This window comes from Calypte anna, chromosome 13, assembly GCF_003957555.1.
Source record: "Calypte anna isolate BGI_N300 chromosome 13, bCalAnn1_v1.p, whole genome shotgun sequence".
Taxonomy (NCBI): Eukaryota; Metazoa; Chordata; class Aves; order Apodiformes; family Trochilidae; genus Calypte; species Calypte anna.
The window spans coordinates 4,078,349-4,093,553 of record NC_044259.1 but is presented as its reverse complement, the minus strand read 5'-3'; the positions used below and the strand labels follow the sequence as shown (position 1 = coordinate 4,093,553).

General features: G+C 36.4%; 1 protein-coding gene across 4 annotated transcripts in view; it reads right to left on the bottom strand.

The window, feature by feature from the left end:
* TENM2 (teneurin transmembrane protein 2) overlaps positions 1-15,205 on the bottom strand; it is a 426,310-nt gene that overhangs the window by 381,207 nt on the left and 29,898 nt on the right. For 3 of the 4 annotated variants that reach the window (XM_030458892.1, XM_030458893.1, XM_030458894.1), the window contains exon 2: positions 9,937-10,212. In XM_030458892.1, the coding sequence (XP_030314752.1) occupies positions 9,937-10,212 (276 nt within the window). Of the gene's footprint in view, positions 1-7,270; positions 7,293-9,936; positions 10,213-15,205 lie in introns of all 4 variants that reach the window. The other variant, XM_030458896.1, reaches the window with a different exon arrangement.

Genomic DNA, 15,205 nt, shown 5'->3' with positions numbered 1-15,205 from the left:
CCATAAGGAAGCAGCAGCACCTCTTGTATAGTTTGTAAGCACTATTGGTGACACAGTGTTATTCAAATAATCATCTTGTATTTTCACTCAAGTTTTAATGAGACAGATGTCTATAGCATAACACTCCAAGCTCAACTTAGAATTTCTGTAACAAAATGCTTACATTAAAAAGGAAAATAAAAAAGGAAGTAACTCACATAATTCATTGTAATGATATAGGTCATAAATAAGATGCTGGACTGAGCAGATCACACAAATTCTGTATATAAAGGGAAAAAGCCTGGGTCTGACAATATGCCAAATTGATGTAATTTACAAATTCTGTCCTTTAAATCCTCAGAAATCCAACTCATTTCTCCAGGGAAATCCTTTTCCCTTGTGGACTTTAAGCCAACACAAGGAGTTATTCACCTATGTCTGAACCAAAATGATTATTTCATTCCCAATGATAAATGTATAGATTATGCATCTACTTCTTAAGTCATCAAGCACGACTTTTAAATCCAGAGTGTAAACTGGGGAAGATAGAATGACTCACTGGGACCAGACTTGGTGATCTCAGAGATCCCTTCCAACCATGACTATCCTGAGATTCCAGCTCTTCAGACACAAGATATCTGCAGCCACCAGCCCAGGTGAGCTCAGCCCTGGCTGCTGCCCTCACCCTCCTGGCTCTGCCAGAGCACCAGTACAGCAAGGCTGGAGGGAATCATGATCAAGAGCTCCATGATTATTGTTAACCAATACTGACCTAGGAAAGTCTTTGGAAGTTTCCAAATGGCCTTTCAAACCCTCCCCTAACTGGTAACAGCCTCCAACTGATGTTGGTTTCAAGAAGGGGGTTGGCAGCAGGGGATTAGCAGCTGCAGGTGGCAAGTGATGGTCACTGCAGACTAAGGCTGGGCCACCACATATTGGTACAGACTCTTCTAAGGTTGGAAGACTCTTCCAACCAAGTCTTCTAAGACTCTCCTTAGGTTGGAATCAAGCACAGGGTGTGATGTGGTCCCACAGGGTGTGTGTGATGAGAGGTTATGCCTGGGTGACTGATGGTAATCCTTACAGAACAGAATAACTGTGAGATGATTTTTCATACTTGATTTAGAGTATGAACCAGTCAGCACTCAAGCACATGTTCAACCTGCATGATCATCTTGCTAAATACAGGCCACCTGGCAAGGGCTTTGTATTGCATTTTTAATAATAGCACCTGAAATCAATTTACCTAACATGGTACCAAATTCCTTGAAAACTTAGGTTCACTATATTTGTGTTCTGTTCTGGAAAAATAAACTAATCAATAATAAATCCATTCACAAAAAAAGCATGAATGAGTCATAGAAGTGTTCATATAAGAAATGTGAAACAGAAATGATAACACTATTATGTGTTCTGGTCCAGCATCTCCCTTTGGATACATATGTCTCATTGCTGTGAAACTCTGCTGGGCTTTTACTAAATAGCAGACTTTTTCCATACATACAGAGACAAGACTGCTGGTTATAATTCTTTTTAGAAACATGCAACTTATGCCCGTACTCATATATGATAGTTAATTACTTACAGGTTTAAAAATAACTTTTTTCTTCCTCTTCTTAAAGAAATAAAAGAAAGGTAAAGTCTTATTCACCATTCTTGATATGCAGCCTATACTGTACAGGAAGACTTGAGTGACACCAAAGGCTACTGCTGGTGCTACTGCTTCTGAACAGTCACTGCATCACTCCTGATTATTTTATGTCAGCAGTCTAGCACTGCTGTAGCTTAAAAAAAAAATAAATATATATATATAATAATATCAATAAAATAGTATCTTATACAACACAGTATTTGCAATCTCAGCAGTATTTTTCTCATCACCCTCACATAGTTTGGATTTCTAACAAGCACATAAGCTACAGTACTTGTTGGTTTATAAAAACCTTGTATGTCTTTTGGTATATGTCTATACTAATTTCAAAGTCACTGTCTGCTTTCTTTTCTCTCTCCTTGTGCAAGTTTGTACATCTCTATAATACTTTCTGACTAATTTATCACATAGTAAAGATCTTAAAAAATCATTATCCTTTTGATCTAAAAATCCTTGTATTTCATCTTTCATATGTTCTTTTGAGAGGATCTTTTTGGAGAAGTTGCCACGTATGCTCTGCTCCTCGGAGACATAAAAGCAGAGCTCAAGGAAGACTTTAGGAGCTTTAAATCTCATTTAAAATGTTTGAAAAGTTTTTGTTTGTTAAAAAACCCTCCATCTCTTTCATACTAAGAAAAAATGAGAATACTGTTGCCATACATAGGGTGAGAAAAGACTTAACAAGAAGGGAATACATAAAACAAATATTTGAAACTGTCAAAATTTATCACCATTGACATAACTTGAAGCATTATAACATGCAGTTGTTTTGTGAACTAGACTCAAATAAGGAAGGACAAATATAGCAAAAAGTAGAATATTGATTTGTTTTCCTAAGATGATCACTCTTTTTCTAGGATGATCTGTTCCTCCATTTTTTTAAGCCATGCAAAGAACTCATCATACATTGGAAAAAAAAACCCCTCGCTTTGCAATAGTCATGCTTTAATATTCTGCTTTATAAAGAGGGCTTTTAAGGCATCACATGTCAAGCAAAAAGAGATTATCTGGAACCACATTAAAGTCTAAAGCTCAATGCTATGTTTTATTTTTTAAAAAATGCAGAAAGGGAGAACAAATGGTCTTTCAGGTAAAGATGAGCAAATGCTTTCATATTTTTTACCAAGACTGAAAATGATGGGAGAAAAATATAGCAAAAATAGCATTAAAAAATTAAGTACCTAAAAAATGTATTAAAAAAGCCTAACGTTAATTTCCCAAAGCCATAGAAAATGTCCAGCTACCCATTCATCTCCTTTACATTTCACTATGCACAATTATTTTTCTTAATAATTGTCACTGTGAAATCCTCAGAATTATGTTCAAGTCCTCCCATACAGCTCTGCAAAGCAAGAAAACAGACTGAACTATTTATATAGATTGTCAACTTAAGAAATAGCTGTGAAATGCATAACAAGGATAAAGATAATAAACTTCCGATTATTTTATCTCATTTATAAACATGTAACACAAACACAAATGTTCAATTCCTATCAGTCTTGTGGCATTCCCTGACATATTAACCCTTCAAGGTCAACAGTTTAGAAGGTTCGCTAGAATGAAACAGATAATTAAAGTGAACATCAGCATTGATGTACAGATTAAAAGCATCAAAACTTATTCTCTGTATTGCTATAGCATGCTTTTAGAAAACAGCATACACACATGGTTATTAAACACATTTTTGAAGGCAGATTACTACACCCCCTTGCACAGGTGTGTCCTAAACCTAAGCATTTGGTGAGTTCTTTCCTGTGCACCTCGTGTCCCACTTGCTGTTCTCACCCACTCTTTTCACACTGCAGGAGGTCTTAGCCCTGACCTGATCCCTCCGAACCCCACACCTTCATTTTATTCTTGGTACAAATCTGCTCAGAAAAAAACTTCTTAGCAACAGTATAAAAAATGTTGTGTCTAAGTTGGCAAAATGAGGTATAAAATGAAAGAGGAAAAAAGAGCTCCAAAGAACAAACTCCACTCTGCTAAGCAGGTACATCCATTCCCTTGTTTGGTATGTGTAATATGGCTTAAAGCTATAGCATTATGTGGGAGATACAAAGAGAGCATGTAACTCCCTAAGAATAAGTAACTTCCCTGCAATTCATCTTTTTTCAAGTTTACTAAAGAAAAGTGTTCTATGAAAAACTGATAAACCCATTTCTTACCTAGCAGCACTCAAGTTGGTTTGCTTTTTTAAAGCATTTTTTCCACAAAAAATCATCATTACTCATTCTCACAGCTCAGCATTTGAGGAAACAGAAGCTGTATTTTCATTCTTGAATGCTAATTGGATGTTGACAAAAGTCCCTTAGCCATTTGTGTGAAAAAATCCAACTGATACCTTTCAGTATTCCTGTTAGCCACGGCTCTAAGCAAACAAATGATGCTCATATATTGTGCCTTGCCTAAAGGCATGTTGTTAACAGCAAATGATATTGTGCCTTCTTACAAGATGGCATCTCAGTTTCAATAGGGTAAACACGATAGGGAAGTAACAGCTTCCAGAGGGGTCTCAAACTTCCTGGCAAATACAGCTTCTTGAACAAAATGGTCATGCTCTCTGCACCAGCACTGTGCTATTGGAAAGCCTTACAATTACCTCAGCAGTTGGCAGCTTTGGAGATACTTCAGACGAGGGTCTTATACATTTTTAATATTAGGAAAGGGACCCTGACCTGGATGCCTCGAAGAGCCAGCACAGACTATCTCAGCAGCTTCCTTTGCAGGAACTATATCTCCTTCCATGACTGCATTCACAAATACAATTGCCTCTTCTTTGACATCAGCACTATTCTGCTGCACCGTACTAAGCACCTGGCAACTTGATTTTTCATGTTAAGAAATGTGCCATGGAGAGTTTGCACGCAAGCACGTCATAAGCAGATATAGTCAAATGTATTAACTAACAAACCCAAGTGGAAAACAACAAAACAGTCCCTTTTTAGGACCTGATTGTTCCAACTATTGTTTGATTTTTCTGAAAACAGGGGCGCCTACAGAATTGAATCCACACTCAGCTCTGCTACTGGTTGTGCAAATTATTCTCCATAAGGCCACTTTTTCTTGCCACTGCTTTATACAATTGAAGAGGTACCATTTAGAAGCAGTACCTCTCCCAAAATTCAGTGGGTTTTATTTAGCACAAGAATATGGAAGGTTGCAATGGCACCCTCTGGTGTCATTATAATGAGATAAATAGTTCAGCCTCAGAAAAAAAGTTTAAAGCTTCTGCTTCATGTAAACCTATTACATGAAAACATTCCAAAAGTAAGTTGCAACATGTAGGAGGGCATTTTTAAGAACAATGATAACTACCCTTCAATAGCAAGCTGCTTCACTGAAAAGGCAAGTTGTTAAAAATCCTTCAATCTCTCCAGTATCAATGTATCTTCCTTTCACAGGTTCTAGTCCAATCTGATCTTCCTCAACCATCAGGCAGACAAAGTATAAACTGAAAAAACAGCCCTCTGAAAGATAGCATTTCACATTCACATGGGGTTAAGATTTCAGCATGGTCTGCAATGCTGACAACAGCTTTTGAGATGTTGAAGAACATTGAGGAGAGGTCTGTGAGCCAAAAACTTAACAGGAGAGTGTTTTGGAAGTGGACAAACAGCTGCTCATAAGAAATTTTCCTCTTGATTCAAGAGGCAGAACTTCAGCCTTTCTGAAGCATTGCCAATCATCCCTATAGCTTCTTACAGAAAGAATGTCTGGGAGTCAGCAATTTCAGATGCTACAGAAAGACTGAATGAATATATAAAAGTATTTCCCTTACCAATGTCAAGGAAGGGGCTGTCATTGACCGTGTAAAAGCTGAAATTAAGCAGAAAGTTTTCTTGTTTCCATGTGAAGTACAGTGAAATGGAAAAAGAAAGCACTTGGCTTCCTGATTGCTTCTATAGTAGCTGAACAAAATTCCAATTTTTCCAGGAACTTCTACAAAAACTTGCGCGTTAACAACAGAAAATCTAGGCTCATAAATTAGACATATTCTCCTCTGATCTCAGGAATGCAACTTCTAGTACAACTTCACTATTTATTACTTAAGAATTAGCTAAAAACATTTTCTTTATTAAGAGAGAGTGAAGTAATAATAATCTCTCTAGAAACTCCATAATTAAGAGATTATTTAGATTTCAACAAGATCTGTTCATTCTACTATTTACATTATAAACCTTGGTACTAAAAGAGTTAAGATACAGTTTCTGATCCGTTTCCTAAATGATTATGAATTCTGTTCAACTTGAATGAAACGTTACATTTCAACATCACACTAACAACAGTTCAAATACACTGTCTTTGATGAACTGACGGATTATTTGAAAGGAACAGTGTGTAAACACAAAGCCCATCAAACGAACTATTTAGAAAAAGTAATAACACTTAAACAGCCATACCTGTGAGTACACGCCTCATATGGCGTGTAGGCATTCACTCTACTACCAAAGAGAGTTCAGTGGTTAGACTCAGGCCAAGGTTGATAAATGAAGGGCTGACTTGAAAAGAAACAGTATTTTACCTTGACCTAATTATGCACTAAGCAGGGAAACCTGCAAATTTTTGTAATTAGGCAGGTTATTAATAGTGGGATATGCTAGATAAGCAAAGGTACCACTGTCAGGCTTGAAAATTTAGAGGGAGTTTCTGGTAAAATTTCAGCCTTTTGAAAGGGAAGACAGGAAATAAATTCAGTGTGCAGCTTCCTGTGATGTGTGCTTCAGCTCGTAGGCAAAATGTGAAATGTGTATGTTTTTGTTTCACCATGATAAATTTTGTTTTACATTATGTACAGGGAAACCTCACTGCACAGGTTTTATCGCTCATCAGCCACTCACAAATGCATTTATTACCAAGCTGGATTAATTTTATCAGACACACATCTCTGCCCTAGAAAAGTACAAAAAATGCATTATTCTAACTCAATTATACTTGGAACAAAGGTGCTGCCACTTCCTTACCTTGGTGACCTGAATCATCTTAAGCTTGCTTTACTAAACCTCATAAATGACAAACTGAATTATGTGCTGTGATGGAGTTCTTGTTAAAAAGAGTTTCATCATTTCTTTTTAGGAGATGGAAAGGCTCACAATTAAAATATTAATTGAAAAATCTCATGGTTATTTTGAGAGTTTTTCTAAAAAGCTCTCCATGTTGTGACCTTCACACAATAATGCAGACACAGCATTCATATTATCCAGATAAGTTACTCTCAACAAAGATACTGCACAACAGGACACAGTTTCAGCCAGGTCCTCATATGGTACATGGACAAAACCCACTGTGGCCAAGGCTCAGCAGCCAGTGTTAGGCACAGACTATGGCAGAAGTTCTGAAATCACTGACACAATTTTTTACAGACACTGAAACCCTGGCTCTAATGGGCAAGAAGACTGCAGACACTCATGGAATAACATGCACACTATGCATGATGTGCTTCTTGTTGGGGTTTCTTTTTTTTCACATTCCACCCATTTTTTTCTATAATCAAGAGGGCTAGAAACAATCTTCAGAATAAAAATCTGAGGTTCTGGTGTACATCTTTCTGTTCAACACTGACCTGAATAGCACATCTAATCACTGCCAAATTGCTGAATGCCAGCTAAAAGAAACTGAGAGTCAAAGTTGTATGTTTATAACCCTTCATTTGTGCATCTTTGCTCTGTAGAGTATCACCAAACACTGGCTTCCAGAGAACGCTTATTAAGCTCTTCCAGTATACCTGCTTAGTGTTACTCCCATAGCACCATTCTGCTGACCCATGCTACAGTTTAAAAAATTGTAACTGATATTTTTTTATACTCTGTCATTTCATATTGTTTTACTCAATGCTGTCAAGTTAACCAGTACTACACACCCATTTTTTTGTCCTTAGCCCTATCATCTAGCCATTCCCCCTGCACTGAATGCATAAGCCAGCCATTTACCTGGACAAAATTGTAGCTGATGTGTAGCTAAGTCTTTAAAAGTCATTCCTGCTAGTCAATTCTCTCATTAGGAAACCACTTCCTATCAGAAGTGCCCTCAGGTTTTGAGAGCACATCAAAATTGGATCCACTTAAGCAACTGAGCTTTGATACAGTGCTTAATGACTTTCTAAATTTGTCATTTACAAAGTACTTTACAAGCCTTCCTAAAAAAAAGGGATGAAGTATGCCCATGCACAAGCACTCCTGCTTAAGAAGTTTGTAGATGAGTGACGCATGTGGTACATGACATTTCATTTAAGCTTCATAATTTCCTTAGGATCACCTGGACATTTTCTCAGTTATGAACTCTAAGATCATACCACCGTGGCAGCATTTCCTCTCTTCTCTTTTATATCTGTCCCTCCAAGCTACCTCAGTCAGTCTGGAAGGGAAATGGGCACAAGATTCCCAAGCAGTACTAACATCTGAAAGCAGCACTCTGCTCTGCAATCAAGTCAGTCTACACTTCCCCTCTTCTTCATGTACACAAAACATAAGATACCCTATCTCAAAATGGTAGGTGCACATTATCTTGAGACCCCTGGAGTAGTGTGTCCACTTTTGGAGCCCCCAGCAAAAGAAGAACATGGGGCTTCTACTTTTCAAACTGGTCTTCGCACTCAGAGACAGTAGCATATGTTCAACAAAACCAAAATAATCTCAGAAATAGATTCACAGTTTCATCATAAACTTCTCTGCAAATTTCAAAGTATTAAATAGAAAGCTGAATAAAATTTGAAGTGATAGCATCTCAACATTAAAATAAATAACCATGTTTTGGAGTTCAACTACTGCTTTGTAACACAACTGTTGAACTGTATCAGGGGAAAAAGCTTAAATAGTACTTTAAATAAATTCAGTGATCTAGACATAATGAGTTCCCTGTAACATTTCTAGGCATATATGGATAAAGTATAGTACAAAAAAAATCTTGGGCTTTGCTAGTACCCTCCTAATCTGAAACTGTACCAGAAAGCAAATTTCTCTTGAATTAAAGATTCTTGTTCCTCTTCAATGCAAATACATAGCAGGTTATTGAGCTGCTTCTGGAGGTCATAGTGTTTGTTATGTAGGAAACCACTGCTGGACACAAGCGTGAGACATTAATGATGGTTTTGTAAGTGTGGTGCTGAACCAGTGGGGGAACTGTCCATCTATATGACAATGCATCCCAAAACTCCATAAAATCAGTGATGTGAAGAAGCATTGATTTTTGAGCTAACTGGAATCTGTGAGAGAGTAAGATTAAAATGTTTACTGAAGTTAACACCCCTATAGATATGTTATATGATAATTGCTTCATACTTGTGTGACTTTTTTTTTTTTCCAACAATCAAAAATGCACCCAACATGTAGCAAATTAAATTCTAATCACAAATAATATGTGTATCAGAGAGCTAGTTTCATTGTCTGATATCAGCTGCCTGAATAGTTGAGGGTATAGCTTCAGAGGCTCCTCTTCACCACCTTAGAGTGGCAAGTATCAAAGTCTTTAGTTCATATTTTAACTATGTTCATATTTTAACTAAGTTCATATTTTAACTACACTGAGTTTGCACCCTATAGGATGAAGGACAGATGCCTGCAAATCCATTTTTCTAGTTTTCCTCTTAAGTTTTGTTTTAAAATAGGTGAGCACAATAAATTCCCCAGGTAAAAAATCTTAGCCAGTATGTATGAAAAACACAAATTTGGCTTATTTGCATTTGAAAGGGCAGCTGGTTTAATACCATTTACCTTGAAAATCAACCAATGGCTTGCTATTTTGTCATAAATGACTGTTGCCCTGTCTAAGTCTCATTTCTGTGAACTTGATAAACTAAACCAAACAGAAGTGCTTTGTCTCAGTTGGACACATAGGTTTGCTTCTCAAAACGCATCCAGTACTTACCAATAAGCCAATGTCATATTATTCAAATATGAAAAAAACACCCCAAATTTACAAATTAGCACCACTGTAGCATATTGTAGATAATGAACATTACTTCAAAATGTGTATAAAAACTACATTTGAGAAATTATTTCTTGTATGATTTTCTTTCTACTTGCCATGAGTGTTTAATTTAATGTACTCTGAGCACAAACTTCTGTGAAAGATTATTGTGGACAGTAAACTACAAGACAGAACAGATTTAACAGATTATCTATCATATTATATGCTAGACATGTTGCCTAACACTTCAGCCCAATGCTAAAAAAATATGCCCAACATCAAAAAGAAGCTTTAGTCAAATAGAAGACGCGAAAAATTTACCTTTAAGGAATACTCAAGTGTTTTTATATACAATCATGTTATCATACATATGCTTTAAGAATATTATGAAGGAAAAGTCCTACCGTTCTCTTCATCTGACTTGTTCTCGTTGTCAGAGTCGGTGAGCGTGAGCGCTGAGTTTTCACGACTCGAGAGCCCAGAACTTCTCCTGGATTTGATCCCTCTTCCCCACAGCCTGATGGCATGCTCTGGAGACATTCCTCCCTCTGTATCTGAGTCAGCATCAGAGCCAGTGCTCAAGGAATAGCCTTGATGGAGTATTCCTATGTCTGAGCAGTAACCACTTCGATGGGGAGAGGGTTCACAGATTCCAAGCTCTGCAAGGGTGAAGTTTGTTCCTAAAAGGGCAACAACAAAAAAAAAAGCCAAATTATAAACAACTAAACAGAGTGTATTTAAGTTTGGAAATAATAGACTTTTTAAATTCCTCTTAACTACTCCGGTGCACAAACCTAAAACTTATTAAATACAGATAAAATTGATTGAAGTACACAAAGCAAGAGTAAGAAAGGTCTCTAAATTTTAGGTTAGCATTTCAACCCCAAATAATCACTTACTATACGATTCCTGTGAAGCTCACGACAAGTGCTAATCACCTGACCTGCTTTACTATGTATCTAACCATGTATTTATAGGATAAGAACAAGAGCTTTGAAATGTGAGCATTTGATTACTTGAAAAGAGAAATTTTTCTTACAAAAATCATTTTCTCATATGCGAGTCCTCCATACAGATAGGATTTGTAATTCTTGTTTTCATATGGTTTCATATATCATAGCAAATGAAAACTTTGGAAAACAGGATTTCCAGATCAGGATCACTTATAAGAATGTAAAGCTATCATCAGGGTAACAAAACCTTGTCACCAACTTTGCACTTCTGCATTTGGTGAGACTGACAGTTTATTATCTACTACAGAAAACTTGACAGACCTCAATCACTGCAATTGTTTTCTACCATTTTTCATCATATTCAAGAAGCAAGTCTGCACTGACATCAAAATTAGGAGATCATTGGTTTTAAAGTCAGAACTTTCAGGAACAATGTCAAAACATCTGACCTTTGGCAGTTTATAATGATTCAGTGGACCAAGTCTCATACATTTTAAAAGCACAAGGAATCCCTCAAGGTGGTCATAAAGTACAGACTTGCTGGTTGATCTGTGCTTGTGTGTATATTTCCAAAAGTAACGGGAAGAGGATGGTAATAAAAATACAGGTTCTTAACGTCTTCTGTTACAAAGGAAGTTAACTGGTTTCCTTTTATTTTTAAGATCAATATTATAACTACTTTCACAGATAAGCCCACAAATATTATGCAGTATTCAATCTATTTGGTTCATCTATCTGTATCAGCCCTATCCAGTCTCACCCCTAGCTATTAAAGCATTTTTCTGATATAGGGTGTATGCACAAATCTACAAAATTTACAACCAGGCACTACTTAACATTTATTCCTAGAACTCATCAGTTACAGGAAGCTGATGAATTTCTTCTTGAAGAGTGAGCTACAGCTTTATCCAGTGATGTCCAGACAGCAACACTGAACATCCTGAAAGAGAGGACTCATTGCTCTCTTTCAGCTCTAGATCAACCAGAAAACAGGCCAGCAGCAAGAGAGTGGCTACAACATCAGGTAAAGGATGTTACTCTCTGCTTCTAAAGAAATTAAGCAATCAGTAGCAAAATTTAAGAAGGCTGACATTTAAAAAGTCAGCTCTCTTCCATGAACACCAAATTAACCTGAATCTTCCTAGCACATTTTCGCCTGCCTTCTTATATTTCTTCTAGTAATCAGAAATTTGGTGGTTTAGTCAAAAGCAGTGAACTGAACATTCCTAAAGATGAGCTTCTCATGTGGACAACAGCCTACAGAATTTTTTCCCTTTTATAAAAAAATAAAATCTCTACTATGACACTGAAGATGAAACATTTGCTTTTCAGAAAATGTAAATTATAAACATGACATCTAACAAAAACAGCTCAGTTGACTATTTTTGTTTCAGCCATGTTTCCAAACTAACTATAGGCTCATTAAAAAAAAAATTCAATGCAAAATATTACATATTGAAAATGGAGCAAATCTAAGCCTAATAGTCCCATACTTTCTGACCTATACAGGTAGAGGGCATGTTGACATTGGATACATGTTAGAATTACAAAAGTGAAGTTATTAGCTTAATTAAGCTGTTTTATATACACAGTGAAACATGCTAATGATATTCTGTGGCTTTTAACTGTCATTAGAAGCCCAGATGATTTCACTCTGATTAGCTCCCTATATTGGAGTCAAAATGTGGCTATAATCTCATCTTCGGAGAAATACATACTTTATTTGCCTGAGAAAAATGGTAAAGGTACTGAATAGAAGGAAAACATATTAATTAATCCACTTGAGTTTTATTTGGGAACTGGACATCTTCCAGACACGTGGAGAAAAAAGACTTGAAAATTGACCAAATTTAAATAATTTGAGAAGTGCATCAGATAACTGGAGAACACAAATGTAATCGGCCTCTGAGCCTCTGGGAAAGGATTATCTATGCTGCTTCTCAGAAATCTCCTTACAGTCTTAAAGCAGAAAATCTCTCAAGCATCCTGATGAGAGACATGAAATATTCTAGGGATTTTCCTCTCTCACAAAACTGTATTCTTCTCTGGTAGATCTTAAATTAGTTTTATTAATTTTCAGTGCTTCCCCCTGCAAAACACTCTTGGAGTTATGCTATATGTAGGACAGTATACAATGGCAGACTAACTTGTCCTTGGATAATCAGAGAAGTGAATAAGAACATATTTTAGAGAGGTTGTTCAAATCTATATACATACCTAGATTTTATATGTAAATACACATATGAAAGTATTTTTCAGATACTCATCTAACTATATAAAAATGTATCTACATATATTGTGTTTCCTAATATCTTCATAAACCGTAAATTACTGTGAAATCTAATTACAAGGAGGTAGAAACACTATAGGTGTGCTCCCTAGACCTTTACTATATCTAGATCAATCTCTCCAACATGCCTCATTTCCCTAAAATCAAATTGTCCACATCTCTTGAATAACATATGAACTGCATTCACTAATATAATATTTTCTAATTTGCTCAGCTTTAATTGATCACTAAGGTATTAAAGGCCTTCGTAAACCACTACTGTAAGTACATCTAGAGGATAAATATAATTCTGGATGCATACATCAAAATAACCCACTCATTACTTTGCAAATAAAGTATGGTCTCAGAAAAAAATAAGAAAATATCTAATTCATTTCATATCCACACAGACTGGTAGATTACTCCATCTGGGATCCAAAGATCACAACCATCACCAATAACAACGCTCCCACGGCCAGAAAAAACTACAGCATCCCAGAGCTGGAGCAAAGAAACACAGACACAGCCCTGGGCTAAGACTGAGTGCCCCCTACATGAAGTAACTTCCATCAAGTGATGAGGAGATGAAGCAAATCAAGACCCCTTAGAACGCAAATGAAGGAAGGAGGACAGAAGTCCTTGCTGCTTCCCCTATTCTGGCTGCTCCACTTGTGCTGCCAGGAAGTCACAGAGATTATTTGGCCCATGAGGAGATGCACTACTAGCACTAGCAGGGAGGGCAGCTGGATGGCTTCTTACAGTGTTCTACAACATGCTCTGTCTCTGTAGTTTACATGAAGTTGAGAGTAACTGCATTTTACAGACACTTCACTTGCTAAGCAGGACTGAAACATGCAGGCAGAATCCATTTCTACACGTTCAAGACCTAAGGGTGCTTTCTTTCAGATTCTTGTAGCATCTATTAAATTGCTGGTGACAGTAAATGAAAAGAGATAATATTAGATCCCTCTTGGTGGGAAAGAAATATCTTTCTCTTGAAGAATACACCACAAAAGAAAAAGAAAAAAAACCCAACATGCGAGGTTTTTTTATTTTTTGTATAGAAGAGAGCTGTCCCTTCATCCACACTACAGAAACCACTAGAAAATTTTCATTTAGGAAAACTTGTTAATATCAGCTGCTCTCTTGAAGTGAATCTATTATCTCATACAAAGCTAGACCACTAGTATACAAGTCTAGAACTGCAATATAATCTTATGTACTTGATCATCATAGCCTATAATCTGCATGCTGTGAATTGTCTCTCCAAAGAGTAGAAAGAATAGTTTGCTTTTAATTAGCACATTATTTCTATTGTCTTTGAGCACATTTCCTTCTACAGAAATTTACTGCTTCAGTTGTTAAGTATAAAAATACTTACTAAAAGTGTGTTTAATTTAACAAAGTACAGTTCTACTCATGGTCTCACCTAAGACCGGAAAGCATTACCATACAAACAAAGGTTATTTTTATCTAACCTCTCAGCTGAGGTCTGGTTTGGGTAATTATTAATTGCATTAATTGCCCTTATGAAGATTAATCTAATCCAACTGTGATAACTGCAAGATGCTTCAGAGGAAGGTATCTGAAACCAATAATGCATAGGTATAATAAATTTGCTTTGAACACTAGATCACCAGTTCAAAACCAGGCTAAGCCTAAACTCAAATGGATGAATGCCACTTAAATTCTTTGCTACTATAACCAATTACAGGTAAGGATAACTAATACATTTAATTAAGCTAAACATTTTATAACTGAGCAAATATGAATTTTAACTTCTGACAATGATAAATCTTATTTCATAAAGCCCTTTTATGAAAGGAATCAAGAAATGCTTTGTTGCTGTAACAGGGAAGTATGAGAATACCAGAGAAGTCTCGATGTCCATCTCCAAGATGCTGTCACCCAGCCAATGCATGTATACACACACACCCCCACTCCAGTAATACTTAGTAGAATTTTGAAATACATGCATGTTGTGAAATTTTGTTACAGATATTAGCACACTAGTGTGCAAGCAACTTCATGTGAATACTTATCTCTAATAAGAGGGATCATCTGTCACTTTTAAGGCAATGACTGCTTTGTGGTAAAACCAGAATAAGAAATCCACAGGGTTCTGTGTGATAAAAATGCACAATGCATACCAGTATTCGCATAAGCATGACCAACATCCATGATGGCTTCCTGGGCAACCTCCAGCAGAAGGGAAAAAAAAATCTCTTCTTTTAGGGACACTTACTGTCCAGAGAGCCCAAGAGTATGAGTAGTAACCTAAGCTAGCCTTAATCTGATTTTCTGTGATTTTTATTAAAGTGACAAGAAAACATGAGTATTGTTTTATATTTAAAACTACAATAATACACTCTTTTCCTATGTCAACAAGGCTGGAAATGCTTCTGCATTTGTGATAATAGACATTTTAACATTCTGAAATTAATTGTGCCA